The sequence below is a fragment of the Hetaerina americana genome, unplaced genomic scaffold (genome assembly GCF_022747635.1).
Source record: "Hetaerina americana unplaced genomic scaffold, ioHetAmer1.1.p SCAF_7, whole genome shotgun sequence".
NCBI classification, from domain to species: domain Eukaryota; kingdom Metazoa; phylum Arthropoda; class Insecta; order Odonata; family Calopterygidae; genus Hetaerina; species Hetaerina americana.
Window position 1 is genome coordinate 57,758,449 of NW_027287316.1, and position 16,784 is coordinate 57,775,232.

Genomic DNA, 16,784 nt, shown 5'->3' on the forward strand with positions numbered 1-16,784 from the left:
TTGAGATACATGACATTACGGATTTGTGCCAGTTCGTTCCTCAAAAAATTTAGATGAACAAAATCAAGCACTGCGCCTGTCATCGTATTTCGCGCTTAATTAAACAAAGGCGGTAAGAAAATGATACTTGCGAGGCTTGATAAGAAAGGAAATTTGACATAGCGGGTGTTAAGGAAACTTTGTATTTCTGTTGAAAATGCTGCGGGTAAACATTTTTCATTGCCATTTATTGCTTCTGTAAAGTTGAAAAAATATGTAAAATGTGTTTAATGCGCTATATACATGTAGATACGTGATGGAAAGCTTTTTCGTTATCTAGATTCTCTGCATTCATGGATATCGTCAAAATGCTACTGTCTTCAAAGAAAAGATCGGAAGTCTAAGAAAAATTTTGAAAAAAGTCGTGGAGATGGTATTCATAACTGCCCCTCATCAAGTATCCGACAGTGACTTCCGCAACGATAGTGGGACAGTTGTAGGTGAGATTACTCTGTTCCAGAGCTCAGTCGTAGATATGAAGGCTATCCAAGTAACCCAATTATTCATTTCAGTATCCTCTGTCATTATGCACTGTGCATGCCATTTAATAGCACATCTTCGTGTTATATATTTCAGAAAATACTTAAATATAATGCGTTCTAAACGTACGTGAATTAAGATCGGTTTCCACAGAAAGTAATATTAGTGAAACAATTATTGTGATTATTGCCAGTTGCGGATCGGATGAGACGCTGTTTATTCCTAGAACCTACTTCGTTCCTCCACAAATTTTATTGTAATGATATTCGTAATGATCTGCGACCATTGTTACATTATGAGTAAGAGACAAATTATTATCATCAATCATGACAATAATTGATTTCGTTAATTATATATTATCAACTATTGTGGATTATGTTGTTTCCTCAACCAGTATTTAATTATCATTCAATTACTTTGGATATTAATTAATTACCAGTTTGCGCAGTGATACCGGCGATTTTTCCTTGGAATCAAGCTTCTTTATTTTTGAGGGTTTTTTAACTTCATATAAGTACGGCATAGGTTGGGATTCAAAACTGCTGTCAGATGGAGTCTGAAATGCCCATACCTACAAGCTGGCTTAGTTTAGAATATTTGGAATACAGGTTAAAAAAATAAAAATATATTTAGAAGATTGAAGGTGATATAATCAGTCATTTTAATGAAAAAAATCATTGGTGTTAATACATTGAAATTTGCTTATTTCCATGATAAAGTCAGCCCATATTATAACTGCTGTAGCTGTCCCATGTATTGCAGGAGTGAAACTATAAACTTTGGCTCATTGCTGTTTCACCTCTTTGCTTGATTAACTCAAGTATTACTAATTGAAAAATAGTTTTTTCCACGATTACTCACTAATTTTACAGGATGCAATTTGGAATCAACATTATTCCACTACTGAAAGAACAGGGGAAAGAGGTTGGAAGTCATTAAAGTGTAATTTAGGAACGAGGACAAGGCTGGAAGAAATGGGGAGGATATTTCTTGTGCAACACATTCTTTTACCATGAGTAATCCAATCCAAAGGTTGAAGCTGGCAATTTGAACAATTGTTTCGTGACAGTCATGGTAGAAAACTATTTGGACCGGGGCAATATTATGATTGGCAACATCAGATCATTCTATGATGGTATGATAATCTACCAAGGTGTAAGAACTAAAGAGACTGTAATGCTGCTTCTAGTGACCTCCACTATATCAATTTTTGGAGTCAGAAGTACAGTTAAATATGGTGGAGAAGGAGTGAAGTGGAAATACTGTTAAATTGAAAATATTTACATCAATACATTCTGGTTAGAGAATTCCATTCACCCTTAACAAATAGACTCTTAGGGTTACACTTGTATATAAATATTATTAAATGCTATTGTACTGTTTAAAGGCAGGTTTTGGATGGACACTGCTACACAATGTTATAGCCACCATTCCCTTCCCTCTCCAAAACAAACTCAATCTGACCCCAATTTTTCTATCAGCCCCTCTTCAATACTGCATACTTCCTTCCTACAATCCTTATCCTATTCCTGCCCCTTCCTCATTTGCCTGACATTATCCCCTCTTTCATTATTTTTAACATCCTATTGCCAATCAAAATGCTCTGCATCCATATTTCCTGCCTCCTAATAATGTCTCCCAATAATCCCTTCTCCTTCCTCACCATGCCTAGAACTTAATTTGTTTTCCTTTATTTCCATTTCACCTTCTCCATTCTTCTCCACACATTTCAAATGGCTCGAATCTATGCCTGTCACCTTGCTTCAATTAAAATGTTTCTGTGCTGTGTATAACTAGGCTCCATTTCAAAATTTTGTGCAGTCTTTTCTCAACATCCTTCAATTCCTTACTCCTTGTGAAAGCATTTTTTGCTAAGGCAGTTCTTCTTCTAATGTCCCTGCTAATTTGACCATTTTGGTCCAGGGCATTTCCAAGTTAGGTCAACTAGGTGGCCTTCTCTAGTTTTTGCCCTCCTATTTTAGCATTTAACTTAGCCTTTCTCTTTTTCAAAAACCACATAAACTTTGTTTTATTTACATTTATTTTCATCCCTTACCAATCATACTGACTTTTCAGTGCACTCTGTAATGCTTGCAACTCTGAGGCTGACTGACTAATTGAAGCTTGATAATCTACAAACCTAACTCATTTTATGAGTATCCCACGGACTTTCATTCCTGTCTCCCGTTCTTCCCATGCCTCTTTAACCATTTCCTCCTCATATAAGTTGAAGAACACTGGTGATAATGGACACCCCTGTCTTACTCATCTTCCCAACACTGCCCATCTGGACTCTCCATCTGTCACTCTCCCCTGAGCAGTCTGAGACATGTACAGGCTGCTGATAAGTCTCCTATCCATTCGATCTACTCCTATTTTTCATATATTCATTGATTCCAACCAATCCACTCTATCAACCGCTTTTTTGAAATCTATGAAACAGGTATCCCCTAGGTAATTATTTGCCTTGATCTTCATCCTCTGGTTGATGATCCTGAGAACCACTTTAGCCACATGCAAAATCAAACTTATTGTTCTGTAGTCCTCACATATTGCTGCCTTTTCCATTTTTGGAACTAGCACTGATGTAAGTCTTCCTGCCAAACCTGAATACCCTCTATCTCGCCATCGAGTTAGCTTGGACTCAAGCTATCCTTATATGCATAATAGTCTCTTTCTACGTATAAGCTTGTTGGCCTAATGTCTTTAACGTACAGTTCATCTATGTATTCCTTCCATCTTTCTTGAATATTCCCCAGTTCAACAATATTTTTGATTTTTGGCATGGATTTTCCTTTCTTACTTCCTGAAAGTGCTTCAACCTTCCTGCATAGTGCACCAACCTTCCTTTGTAACATTTCCATACCCTCACACTGCATCTTCTATCAAAATTTTTTCACCCTATTAGTTTCCCCACCTTGTTTATTATTCAATTTTTTGTTTTTCTTATTGCCAAATTGTCGTTTTCCACATTATTCCATTTTCTTCTCTGTCTTTCTAATCATCTCATCAATAATCCAAGGTTTACTTGCCCTTTTTGTATCCACTTCCTGTTGTTTTGTTTTTGGCTTTTGATATCCCATTTTCAATATGCTCCCATTTTTCCTTTGTGGTTCTCAGTTATTGTCTCTACTGCCTGCAATACTCATTTAATATTCCAGTAATACTTCTAGATCTATTCTCTTAACTGTGTTCACTGTTTTATCTTTTTGAATTTGATGTTACACTTCATTGGTACTAATTTATGATCTGAATCCATTCACAGGAAACTGAATTAATCACATTGCTCCTAAATTTGTACATAATCATGATATAGTCTTAACTTATAACTTTCTGAATCCCCCAGCATTTTCTCTGTCTTGATCATTTATGGTTCCTAATCCATAGTCCCCCAACTCACTACCATCTCCCAACTCACTACCATCTCCCAACTCACTACCATCTCCCAACTCACTACCAGTCCTCCAACTCTCTTCAGTCCCCTACCATCGCATTCGAATCCCCCATCACTATCAAATCTCCAGGAACACCCATGATTGTTTCTCCAACTGACTATATACCCTATTGACTTCTTGTGTCCTATGATTACTTGTTGGCATGTATACCTGATCAATCACCAAGTTTTTTAGATCCACTTTTACTTCTACTAATAGTATTTTTTCAGTCACTTGCTCTATGTTAACTTCACTTCTTCCTATCGTTTTGTTTAATATTATTGCCACCCCTCAGTAGTTTTCTTTCCCTCTGCTGTATGTTACTCAATGACTTTACTTCAGTAATCTCCACTATTCTTCCATCTCATCTTACACTGCCCTTAAACATATTAAGTTCCTCTCTCCATCTACTGCTTTATATCTTATAATTTTCCTGCTCTCAACATTGTGCTAACATTCTGTTCCTATTCCAACAAGTTCGGTCCTCTTTGTTGTTACTGTCTCTTTTGCTTTGCAAGGATTTTGTGAGATGACAACTGCGGAAGCCTTGCCTCTCCTGCTGCTGGGCGTGACACATGGCCAATTGGACCATTTCCCATCATCAATTTCACTGTCATTATTGAGTTAGTTTTATTATGGTGTCCATTTTGACTCCCTTTGGATAAATAATTTAAGTGGTTTCCCATTATCTTTATCAGTAGTGTTTAAACAAGGTGTTTTATTTCTTCCTTTATATTATGGAAACATTCCGATGAGTGTTGTCTGATACCCCGGGTTGAAGATTTCTTTATGCTTATGAAATAATGATCATTGAAAACTTTTTATCATTGGCTCCCTTTCACAGATGGACGTGGTTGGTGGTTTTCTGGTCCAGACAGTTATTTTAAAGCCCTTGATCCCTCTGATCACTGCTTTGGGTTTGAAGACAGTGTAAAGGCTGTGGAGAATGCTTTTGAGGAAAATGGGCCGTTTGATGGCATTTTAGCTTTCTCCCAAGGAGCAGCATTTGCAGCCATATTGTGTGCCATGCAACAAAGAGAAGGTGGGAATAATCATGTGTTAAAATACATGTCGGTTTTAGTAGTTACCAAAGAATTTCATCCTAAGGTGCCACCAGACAAAGTCCAGTTTTGTGGCATTAATGTGATTAATAAAAATATGTCAACTGCTGTGGTTTTAAAAATACTTGTTTTGTGTTACTAATCAGGTAATCACATAGACCAAAACTTTTATTCAGATATTTGGATCCCATTAAATTAATTAATGGTTTATAAATAAATGCATAATAAATTATTCAGATACTCCATGACTGTTGTACCATTGTATAGTCTGCTCATGCAAAGTCTACCTTAACCGGTGAAATAATAATCCCTGATATAATTAGATAAATCTACTGATTTTCTCTCTGATTTTACAGAACTGCCTTTCCATTTTGATTTTGCAATTTTAATTGCTGGTTTCAAGTCCCGGTGCTCACCACATGAAATGTATTACCAAGAAACAATTGCATTGCCTACATTACACGTTTTTGGAGAAACAGATGCAGTGATTGGCAAAGGTAAGTACCTTCGAGTAAAATTATAAAAACTAGCCTTTTGAGGAAATACAAAAAGGAATGAAGTGTTATGAGTGAAAAAATAAAGAAGTATGAATGAATGACTAAAGGAATGATGTTAAATATTTTTAGCTCTTTTGTGCCAAAATTCAAAGAGTATTTATGAATTATGAAAAGGCCAAATTTTAACTGTAGAAGATGAAATTTGGGGGCGTGTTAGTCGGTTGGGTAGAGCGTTGAATGAGTGACTAGAAGGCCCAAGTTCAATTCATGAGGATGCCTCTGGACACCCTAGCTTCACCAAAAGCTGTGTGATTTTTCAGTTTGCAAATCTCCTTGGGAAATCCTAGGCATCACAGGGAAAGGGACTGGTACCTCTACCCTGTTGTGCAAATTTGACTCGCTGTTGAGTTTAGTACTAGGTGAGCTCTATCTGCACCTTTCAAACCAGCCTTCAGGTTGATAACTGAAGGGATAAAATCTTACTTCCAAAGTGCCTTTAACCTCAGAATAAAACTTTTTATTTTGATGAAGTAGAATCAGGACATTCAAAATCATTTCCCTTTCTCATAATGCATTGGTGATAAGTGGACATATCTTGAATCCTTCCTCATATTTTAGCTTCCTCTATGTATTTAATTTTCAGTCTAACCATATTTTTTCTACCATTCCCACTAATTTCAACTATTAACGCTCATGCCAGGAATAACATTATGCTGGGTCTCTTAAGATAAATGTTGATGAACGATGATGGTGATTTCATTATTCTTACTGATGATTAAAGCATACACGTAATGAAGCTTCATGATTATGCCTCAGGATTTGGAATCATGGAACACTTTACTCCACAGTAAAGGTTCTCCCAATCTCTTCTTTAAACCTTGTTATCAACCAATAATGAAAACTACATATGATAAAGTCATTTACCAAGGTAACTGTTCATCTTATGTTGTAATTGTCATAACAGTTATTGCAAATTTACTGCAATATATGACAGTTACTGCAAGATATTGCAAAGTTTGTAGTTTTAAATTGAATTTCTGATGGAAATGATGCAGCGTGGTGACATGCTTTGTATTTGCTAAAGCTCCATCGCCTCTAATGCTCTTTCACGTAAAAATTGTCATGTAACATAGATTTTTAAAATTGATATCATTTTATAATGGGTCGCGGTAGTCCAGTGGGTAGAGCGTTGGACAGCTGACCGGAGGGTCCTGGGTTCGATTCCCGGGCAAGGCACTCTGGGCACCTGCGGCTCCACCCAAGCTGAAGTGATTTTTCGGGTACCAGGTCTTCCTGGGGAACCATAACCAGCACAGGGAAAGGAAGTGGCCCTCCTACCCTGATGTGTGAATTTTCACACGCCATATAGGGCTTAGTACTGGGTGATCTCTACCATCACCTACTAAACCGACCTTCGGGTTGATTACTGTGTTTTTTATCGCTTTATAGGGGCTCCACACAGGATTTGAAATTTGTAGCAACATGATAAAATATTAACATTGTTGACTGCATGCTGTGTAAATGCTAAACTATTATTTCATTCAAATGCCTCCATAAAAATACATGAATACTGTTGTTGAAAGATAATGATATTTATTACATGCCTTAAAATAGCAGTGTTGAAAATCTGAAAATCATTCAAATATCCAGGCATGAAATATAACCATAAGCCACACATATATGCTCCTCCTAATCAATTTGATTATTTTCATTTGTTTAACACCCATTGATCTTGACTTAAGATGTTTTACATGCTCTAGTATCTTTTATTACAGATGTCAGTGAAGAACTCCTCCTTCATTTCAAAGATCCTGCCACAATACGTCATGGTGGTGGGCATTATGTTCCAGCAACAGGGGCTCAGAAGCAGTCTTATTTAGAATTTCTTCAAGAAAGAGCACAGGACAAAGACAGAAAAATCACTCCAGCAAATGATGATGGAGACCGATCTTGACATTTGTGTCTTTTAATCCAAACTATGAATTTTATTTATTGATAAAAGATTACACTGTGATATTTATTGTACATTAATAGTGTGAAGATAACATCAATCCTAAAATAATATTGTCTTATAATTCATTTTCAGTATAATATTTTTTCATTTTAATTTGTGATTGCATATCAAGTTGTGCTGATGTGTTGCACACTTAAAAATGGGAGAGGCCTTAATTAATGCAACTCATATGATTCGGCCATTTTATTTGAACATTTCAATTGATCTCAGTAAGGTGGCAAGTTGACTACAAAGTAAGTTAAAACATTACACTATATATATCCCTTCTACTTTCATGCAGCACTGTCCTGGTAAGATTCTGTAACTGGATATGCTTAATTATTAATAGTAATAATGAATGTCAAGTTTTTCTGATGAAAAGTTGTAATTTTTAACTGTTAATTATAATGACATCAACATTGCATATAAATCTTACAAATTTGTTTTCTCAATTAATGGGAAAGATTCCATGTTTTTCCTGCAAGGCATTTTTAATAAGCCATTTCATCAGCAAAATATGACTACATGAAATTCAAGTAAGAATTAGCCATGGAATTTGACTTAAACTATTAAGTGGAAGGGCTTTTGTGTTCTGATGACCCCTAGAGCTGTGCTGGTGGGAATCATGATAATGACTCCTGTTAGGGTCACCCATGCCAGATAGATCAAAGGGTAAGAGCCAGACAAAAGGTATGTAGAAAAGGCAGTGGGATAGCCAAGTCTTCCTCAGTCGTCATCACACAAAATCCTTGTAAATCAGAACTGACAGCAGTTGCAGAGAAGAAGACAAACTAAGGGGACCAAATGAATAAGAATAGGGACTTGGAACATGAAGATGATGTTGCTGACAAAGATTTTAGAAAATATAAAGTGAAATGGAGAGAGGCAACTTTCGAGAATAGTTTTAAATGTTCTTAGAATCACTATCATGTTTCAACACTACCACAATGAGTTTCCCCGCATAGTAATAGGTAATCCTTTATGAGTAAGCACGTAACATGTTTGTGCTCTGGGAATCTGTGATGTGGACACACCTCTATTATCCCTGTGTAGTGATATGTGAAGATAGAAAAAAATGAGATTGGAGCAGTGATTAAATGCTTTGTAAAGAAAGGTATGAAAGCAAAGGAAATTCATGCTGACTTTCAGAACACTGGGGGACTCAGCTCTTTCATGTTCAACTGTTACCAAGTGGACAAACAAGTTAAGTTTGGTCAGGACAGCTTAGATGATCCACATAGAGGTTGACCAAAATGTGCCTCTACCCCAGAAATTATTGCAAAAGTGCATAAGATGGTCATGGTGGATCGCCAATTGACTGTGCAAGAAATCGGGCTTGAACAGGTTTATCAAATTTTAACAGTGGAATTGGATATGAGAAAATCATCTGCCAGATGGGTGCCACGACTCTTGATGCAGGATCACAAAGGCATTAGAATGAAAATTTCTGGACAATGTTTGACCCATTTTAAGAGCAACCAACAAGATTTTCTTTGATGGGTTGTGACCACAGATGAAACGTTGGTCAACTACTATACCCCAGAGCCAAAACAGCAGTCAAAAGGAGTGGAAGCATGGTGATTTGCCACCACCAAAGAAAGCAAAGGCTAGAAAGGTGATGGCTTCAGTTTTTTGGGAAAGAGATTCTGCTGATAGGTTATCTTTCCGCTGGTCAAACAATTACTGGACAATACTATGCTAAAGCTCCTGGACCTACTACAGCAAAAGATGCACAAAAAAAGGCTAGTTTTGGCAAGGAAGAAAGTCATCTTTCATCAAGAAAATGCACACTCATACAAGTGTCGTTGCCATGGTAAAAATCCATGAACTAAGATGAGAATTGTTGCTACACCCACCTTATTTGCCAGATTTGGCTCCATCAGATATCATCTCTTCCCCAAGCTCAAAACTTTCCTCGGAGGACGGAGATCCTCTTCAAACAAAGAACTAACAGCTGATTTTTGCAAGAACTAGCTGGTATTTTGCAGGCCTGAAGGAATCTTATTTTTGAGATGGAATGAAGACATTGGCACTTCACTGTACCAAACGCATTAGTATACAGGGGGACTTCATTGAAAAATAAAAAAGTTTCAATGAGGTAAGTCGTTTATTTCTATTCCATTCTGAGAACTTTTCAAATTGCCCTTGAAGATAATTTAGGACAGTTCCAGGATATATGAAAGGACAGTGGGGATAACTGGAGTAATAATTATACAAGAATATATGTATAGAGAAGTAGAAAAGAGCCAGCAAGGGTCGGCAATGGTACTGAAGAAAAAGGTGGGAAGAAGAATTGTAAACTTAAAGCAAGTGAGTGCTAGAATATTATCAGTAGAAGTAAAAGCTGAACCAACAAACTTGGTCATAATTGCGGTCTCTATGCATATGGGTTGCCTTGGAGAGGAAGAAATACACTGGGTATACAATAAAATTAGAGAAAATAATTGAATTTTTTCGCTGGGAAGAAACAACTGATACTTATGGGTGACTCGAACTCTGTTGTAAGTGGTAGACTATATTATGGTAAGGCACAAATCATCACTAACCAATTTGTACAGTTTCTCTGGAGCAGCTATGGATTCAGATCCTCATTTACCACTAATTAAGTGTAATGTCAGATTCAAGGAGATAAACCAGGATAGATTGAATTCACATGTAGAAACATTAACGAGAATGAAAAGGGAGAAGTACCAGGAGGCAATAGAAAAGTTTATGAATGAGGACAAGGAGACCACAAATAAAACTATAGGAACAGTTAATGTGAAAAGCATAAGGGAACTATGGGTTTCAGGTGAGAAGATTAGGAAGATAGATTGGAGTACGAAATGGAAGAATGTAAACATAATTAGAGAGAAGGAAGGACAAAGAAACATAATAAACTGGGTTGGGAAACTAATTGGACCAGAGAAGAGTGATGGAAGTCGCAGGGGAAGAAAATGGGAAGTTAACATAGGAAGGGTGAAATTGGTGCAATATGGTGGAAGATAAAAGCATTATAAGGAATTAAGAAGGGAACATCTGGGCAAAATAATATAAATATATATATATATATATATATATATATATATATATATATAAAATATATATGGCAGGAAAATTATTTATTGATCCACAAAATATTCAGGAGAGATGGAAAAAATAAACAGAGGGTCTTTATGGTAAAGATATTAAGACAGTAAGCTTAGGCACCAAAAGAGAATATGACATTGATGAGGATAGTTTAGATCTAAACAGTCAACTGCAGGATAGAAACGATATTAAAGGAGTTACAAAAATCAAATAAGGCTTTGGGGTTGATGGCATCCCTGCAGAATTGCTAAAGGGTTTAGGAAAATGTAAAGTAAATATTTATGGCTAATTGTACCACTTGTGAGGTAGGATTTTGGACTGAAGATTTCTCTAGATCATTGTTAGTTCTCATCCCAAAAGAAAGGCAGCTTCAAGGGAGGACCATAGAATGGTAAGATTTCAAACACAGTGAAAGTGGTGGTTATGGTCATCAATAAAAGGATAAAGAGGAGAGAAAATGATTGCTTAGGGGGTGATCAGTTTGGGTTCAGGAAGGGCAGAGACACGCATGATGCCACAGCAGTAGAGAGATCACTAATAGAGAGGAACATAGGATGTCAGGATGTATTTGCCTGTTTTGCAGATTTTGAAAAGGTGCTTGATAAATTGGATAGAATAAATGGATTTTCAGAAAATAGTAGTAGATTGAATGGACAGGAGACTTATTCGCTACCTGTACACGTCTCTGACTGCTCAGGTGCAAGTGGGCGGTGAAGAGTCTGTATGGGCAGTATCAGGAAGGGGAGTAAGACAGGTATTTCCATTATTACCAGTGATGTTTAATGTTTATGTGGAGGAAATGCTTAAAGAGGCAAGGAAAGCACTGGAGATAGGAATGAAGTTGTTGGGGAATTCATAAAATCAACAAGGTTTGAGGATAATTACATCTTTAGTTATTCAGTTAGCTAAGGGGTTGCAAGCATTTCTGAGTGAATTGGTGAGTATGATATTATGGCGGTAATGATATGCAATGAGCTTATTGCATGAGTAAACAAAGTTGTAGTAGATTAAATATTAGCACTTGCAATGCAGAATTGTCCATCATTTCCTTTACATGTCATCCCTAAATGCTATAATTGAAAATGTTCAGCACAAATTTCTTAGGGCTATACTGCCACAATATGGGCCAATCTGATTAAAAACTAATTAGGAAGTGCTTCTCAAATTGATCAGAATTAATGATTTGTCATCATGGGAAAAATATAGTCACATGCTCATTATATTCAAATTTGTGAACATTCAAATTGATCGTCCAGTGTAAATAGATTATACTATCTGTAAGTGAAGTTATTGCATGTTTTACCAGACTGGCTTGGAAACTTAATATTATTCATCTGCATATCCATTTCATTTTTAAGTTTCTTCACAATATCCAAATTAAAAGCTGAACATTTGAATGTACTATCTTAAATTATGGTATTCCTGCCAAATAGTTAATAGCCATTTCCCACCAGTACTAACTGCATACTGTTATACAGTATTAAAAGATAGCAATTATAAAACTATAATCTGGGCAAGATCATAGTATTAAAATTTCTATTTACGATTAAATGGATAACCCATTAAGCCACACTCTTCACTGGAGGATAGCAATTAGAACTAATTTCAGGATTTCACCAGTGAATATCCACTTTATTTTTGAAAATATCAAAACTGCAAGTAAGGAATCACATTTTATTCAGCAGGAGATAACAAGTTATCTACATTCATGAAAGAATACAAATCTCATTAAGAAGGCAAGTTAGCAATTTCAGCATTGTCGATTAAATGAAAAATGCATTAGAGAAAATTTAATGAATGCATAGGAGCACTACTTATACAAGGTTGAGTACGGCCAATGGCACTCACAACCTGGCACCTCTAACATGAATGTAAACATTATTTTCTTTTAATACACTTAAGGTAAAATGGCGCACAAGTTTCTTCAACTTACCCTAAATGTTTCTGAGATTTCATAAATAAGTAGAACGAAATATGATCAAAAAGCAGGAAAAATTGCAATTTCTGAGTTGAAGAGCACCTCACACTGCTAATGTTTGAAGAGAGAGCGCAGCAAGAAACTGCCAAGATTGGGAATCCCAGTCTTGAAGCATTATAGATAGTAGCCAATTTTTTTTTGCAATCAATTACTTGATAATTCCCAAATCATTTATATTGATTCAGTGAAGCCCATAAAAATTGGGACTTTTTGTTTACAATTGTGATTATATTCTTTAAGGCAGGAACAACATTACTCAGTGAAGTCAGGCACATTACCTGAAGACTTTATTTTAAAGAAGTCATCATGTATTTAGAACTGACAACACCCAATACTTTTTTGAGTATGCACAAATACCTTCCTCTTGAGTGCTTCCTAAATAACATAATTTATACATCTGGGGATAACATTGCCTGGACAAGCCGATTCATGTCCTCAAACATATCACAGGATCTAACTCCGGCAATTACTTCCCATGCACTTTCTCTTATGAGCACACCATCATTCTCATACGTTGTTAACTGGTTTGGGCAAAGTTCACTTTGGTATGTTGAGTCCTTCCCTATCAAAGGCATTGCCGATGCAACAACTCTTCTTATCTCAGGCGGAATGAGGAGAGACTTAGCAGGAAGAGTTGCCCATGAATAAATAAAAGCAATTCATGATGTCTGCTCCTGGCCATTACTTTCTGGAGCTTTCATTACATCTGGTAGGTCAGGTGGTGATGAGAATGGGGTCAATTCCAGGGACTCAAACTCTCCATTGTCCTGACTAAAAGAAAAGTTGAATGGTGAATTCAATGGACCATTGATGACTTATAACTGGCAATACATAATTCTATGTTCCACATAACACTCAACATTGAAAGAGACAGTATCTTTATTTGAAAATACGTTTCTTCTTAATATCTATCAACTTCATCATTAATTGAAATAAACACTTTTTGAATGCTCCGACTGTAACTTACACTAATGCTACATGCATTAGTTAGTAGGAAATCATCCAACCATTATATTTATTGGGATCAATAAATTTAATAGTGAGATCCATGCCTGCTACCCCAGGAGCCAATTGTTTGATTCCTATCCATATAGGCTTTTTCCATTTAAGCCTTGGGTGTTTATGATTGCCCTTTTCATAGTTTCACATTTATAATCTAATATGAAAGACCAAAGCTTTCCTTTATCTGGATTAGTGCTAAGTAAATAAAGTTGAAACAAGTAAAAATGATGACCTCATCAAAATCAACCGAATCCAATGTATGTAATTATGAAACCAAATCTGGACCAAGTATTAGAATCAAAATATTACTGATTGAAGGGTAAATGATGATGACTTGCATTTAGTTTTGATAAATTAAATTTAGTTTTACAATATAGTAAAATTCATTCAGCACTTCCATCTTTCTTACCCACCAGTCCCTCCCCCTTCCCACACAGATTGACATGTACACACACAGAGCTTGTTAACTACTGTACCTTAACCTGATGATGCTACAAGGTAGCTAAATCTAGGTTGTGAGAAATAAAATGAGGTATAGCAAAGTCTGTGTTCTTTGCTCCTTAATATGGAAAAATTCCCAGGTAGCCTGTAAAGTAAAGCCTGATAATTTATTACATTAGTTTATTGTAATAATAGTAGTAAATTTGAATTAATTATTGACTGCAGGCAGTGGAATCACTGAACATAAGGGAAGACCAGAGCAAGGTTAATAGTGGCAACAACAATAATATTTGTTGACAATGATAAATAACATGAGATTTGGAATGAAATGAATTAACACGCCTGATTAAAGAGATATAATTAATACTACTCCACTGTCAACTTCACAAAGATGAAATTAGTCAATATGTAAAGAAGCTTGATGTAGTACATACACAAGACCTTCCTAAATATACATTTTGAACATGAAATACTACTATTTATTCAATGTTTTCCTTCCAGACATTTTGATTTTTGCAACATGAAAAAATGCTAACTTCACTGAGTACTCCTCTCATAGGTCCAGTAGGTAAATTTAATTTTTTCTGATTCTTCAAATTTGTCAAATTCTCTATAATAACAGTGAAAATTATTTGATCCACTGAATCTTTTTCTAAGAAAAATGGAAAATATTTTGTATGGGAAAGAATTATTAGAATCAGTATTGTTGTGCCATACCGGGTATACATCCCGTAACACAGTACCGATAAAAATATAACAGATTTAACTCATTTAGTTGATGAATACCAGTGCATCTATGATTTTTTCATTTTCTGGCATACAATTTTAACTGCATCAAAATATGTATGTAATGCGAGAATGTAATTTGGCTGGGAAATATTCTTTTATTTTTGCCCCACAAGGCTTGTGCCAAGACAACATTTTTATTAAAAATTCCATTCAAAATAATACTTTGGACAATGAACTTATATAACTAGATAAATGGCTGAAATATTAGATTTTACACATGATGGCAACCCCCATAAAAGTTATCAAAAAGAGGCCTGTGTGTGAATGGAAATCTTTCACATAGTTACTTAATAGGCGACCACATGCAGTGGAACAGCATGAAGCAAATACTACTGGGTAAGACATTTTACATTTTCAGTGGCGACCATGTAAACATTAACGCGGGAAAAAAAGTCAAGCTTATGTGGTGATTGTCTTACGTAGTGGTGGGAAACTGAGAAAAGCTCGTCAAGAAAAGATTTATCTCAAACTGTTATGTGGGCATAATGCTATGATATAACAATGATAATAAAAATCTCTTTCGTGAAATTTTACATGCATGTGATTCGTATATAAAATTAAGATGCCCATTCTCTATTCACAACCATTTCATGGAGGGAATACGATTTCTTCATGCTCACAATAAATAGTCGTCATAATTATCTATAATCCCAGAATATGGTCTACCCCCAAAATATAAAACTTTAATTATCCCATGGAAATAACATTTTTGAAGTCAACAGCCTTTACTGAAGACTAAAATTGCATAGCATTAAGATAGATGCACGATTGTTATGTTTGTTTAAAATGCAGGCCAGAAAAATGCACAGAGCCGTCAATATTGATGCTGATTTTAATCATTGCAATTTAATTCCGATTATATAAATGTAATGAATCGACTGAGAAATGTGATTTGTGATTTTATGGCGCTATATTTACTAAAGTTACAGTGACAGTGAAATAGTTGGCACTATTCCACATAATTCGGTATGGCGGCTAAGTGGGTAGGGCTTTTCACTATTTAGTAAATCAAGCTATCATAAAGAAAGGCATGAAACCAACATTAAGATTTTTCATCCGTTTCGCAGATGACACCAATAACAAAAAATTAAGCAGCTAGTGGTTCTTTATGGAAACTGTTGGAGGCATGTGGATTTAGAATACATTCTACTAACAAGGTCAACATTTGGTACATTCGAGACTGAAATATTGATGTACGTCATCAATTATTTACCGAATTGCCAGCCCCACAGCTGCAGGGCACTGTGCTTTTGCAGAAACTGATGTAAGGCCGTAATCCTGTAAAGTTTTATCGTCCTCCATCAATATGTTATCCTTATTAAAAAGTTGCTGGTTCTCTGGTGCAAACTTCAAGATCCCTAGAATCGATGCACAAATAAGTGAATAACTTATAATTATATGTTCTTAATACAAATAATAATACTTCCGAGAAGAACACACTTGGCGAGCATGTATTTATCTTGACTGAACAGAAATTACCTTCAATAATTTTCTTCAACTCATGCACAGAAGTCGTCTCTTTTGTATCCGTGAAGATGGTCATCTTCTTCCTCCTAATCATCAGAAATACATCCTATGATGGATAGAATGATTGTACCAAAATTACAATATCAAAATAATGGACAAGTAAAATAAATAATCTTAATCTTTAGATCACATAATAATCATAACCTCATCACTTTATTACATCTGCATATTTAGATCAACAAATTACATAACTAAAATTGCTCATTAAAACAATCGTAAAAACTTTACCATTATGACTTAAGATTTCCTGTGAATTTACAAAATTCTGATGATACATAAGCCGAATCTTCGGAAATCCGAAGTCAACTGTTGCTGAAAATCGAAAAGATCCGTTCCCGAGGTTGCAACCTTAGAGGTTTTAAAATTTGTTTTGTACGATTGGGCAGATAACATTGAACAAGTAGTATTGATGCAATTGCTAAAATTATGAGTTTTTATTTTTATTATTTCATAATTTATCGGAATATATTTCTT

General features: G+C 35.6%; 2 protein-coding genes across 2 annotated transcripts; one reads left to right on the forward strand and one right to left on the reverse strand.

Annotated features, from left to right (window-relative positions):
* The first annotated feature begins 130 nt into the window (after positions 1-130).
* LOC139696562 (esterase OVCA2) lies at positions 131-7,590 on the forward strand. The gene is made up of 5 exons (XM_071595366.1): positions 131-205; positions 320-479; positions 4,798-4,995; positions 5,371-5,511; positions 7,287-7,590. Exons 1-5 carry the CDS (start codon positions 197-199, stop codon positions 7,463-7,465), a joined length of 687 nt encoding a protein of 228 aa, XP_071451467.1. The 5' UTR covers positions 131-196; the 3' UTR covers positions 7,466-7,590.
* A 4,643-nt stretch (positions 7,591-12,233) lies between these two features.
* On the reverse strand, positions 12,234-16,622 carry EloB (elongin B). Its single transcript, XM_071594924.1, has 4 exons — positions 16,539-16,622; positions 16,263-16,356; positions 15,997-16,141; positions 12,234-13,322 (listed from the first exon to the last, which is right to left on the reverse strand). The coding sequence occupies exons 1-4, from the start codon at positions 16,539-16,541 to the stop codon at positions 13,211-13,213; spliced, it is 354 nt and encodes a 117-aa protein (XP_071451025.1). The 5' UTR covers positions 16,542-16,622; the 3' UTR covers positions 12,234-13,210.
* Positions 16,623-16,784: the final 162 nt, after the last annotated feature.

What these genes read in the sequence shown, in the direction of transcription:
- EloB (XM_071594924.1), bottom strand. An exon ending in GTTGAAGAAAATTATTGAAG is followed by an intron (nt 16,142 to 16,262) that starts GTAATTTCTGTT and finishes CATCGATTCTAG; the next exon opens with GGATCTTGAAGTTTGCACCA. An exon ending in GCTGTGGGGCTGGCAATTCG is followed by an intron (nt 13,323 to 15,996) that starts GTAAATAATTGA and finishes CTTTTCTTTTAG; the next exon opens with TCAGGACAATGGAGAGTTTG.
- LOC139696562 (XM_071595366.1), top strand. An exon ending in CGATAGTGGGACAGTTGTAG is followed by an intron (nt 480 to 4,797) that starts GTGAGATTACTC and finishes TCCCTTTCACAG; the next exon opens with ATGGACGTGGTTGGTGGTTT. An exon ending in AGATGCAGTGATTGGCAAAG is followed by an intron (nt 5,512 to 7,286) that starts GTAAGTACCTTC and finishes CTTTTATTACAG; the next exon opens with ATGTCAGTGAAGAACTCCTC.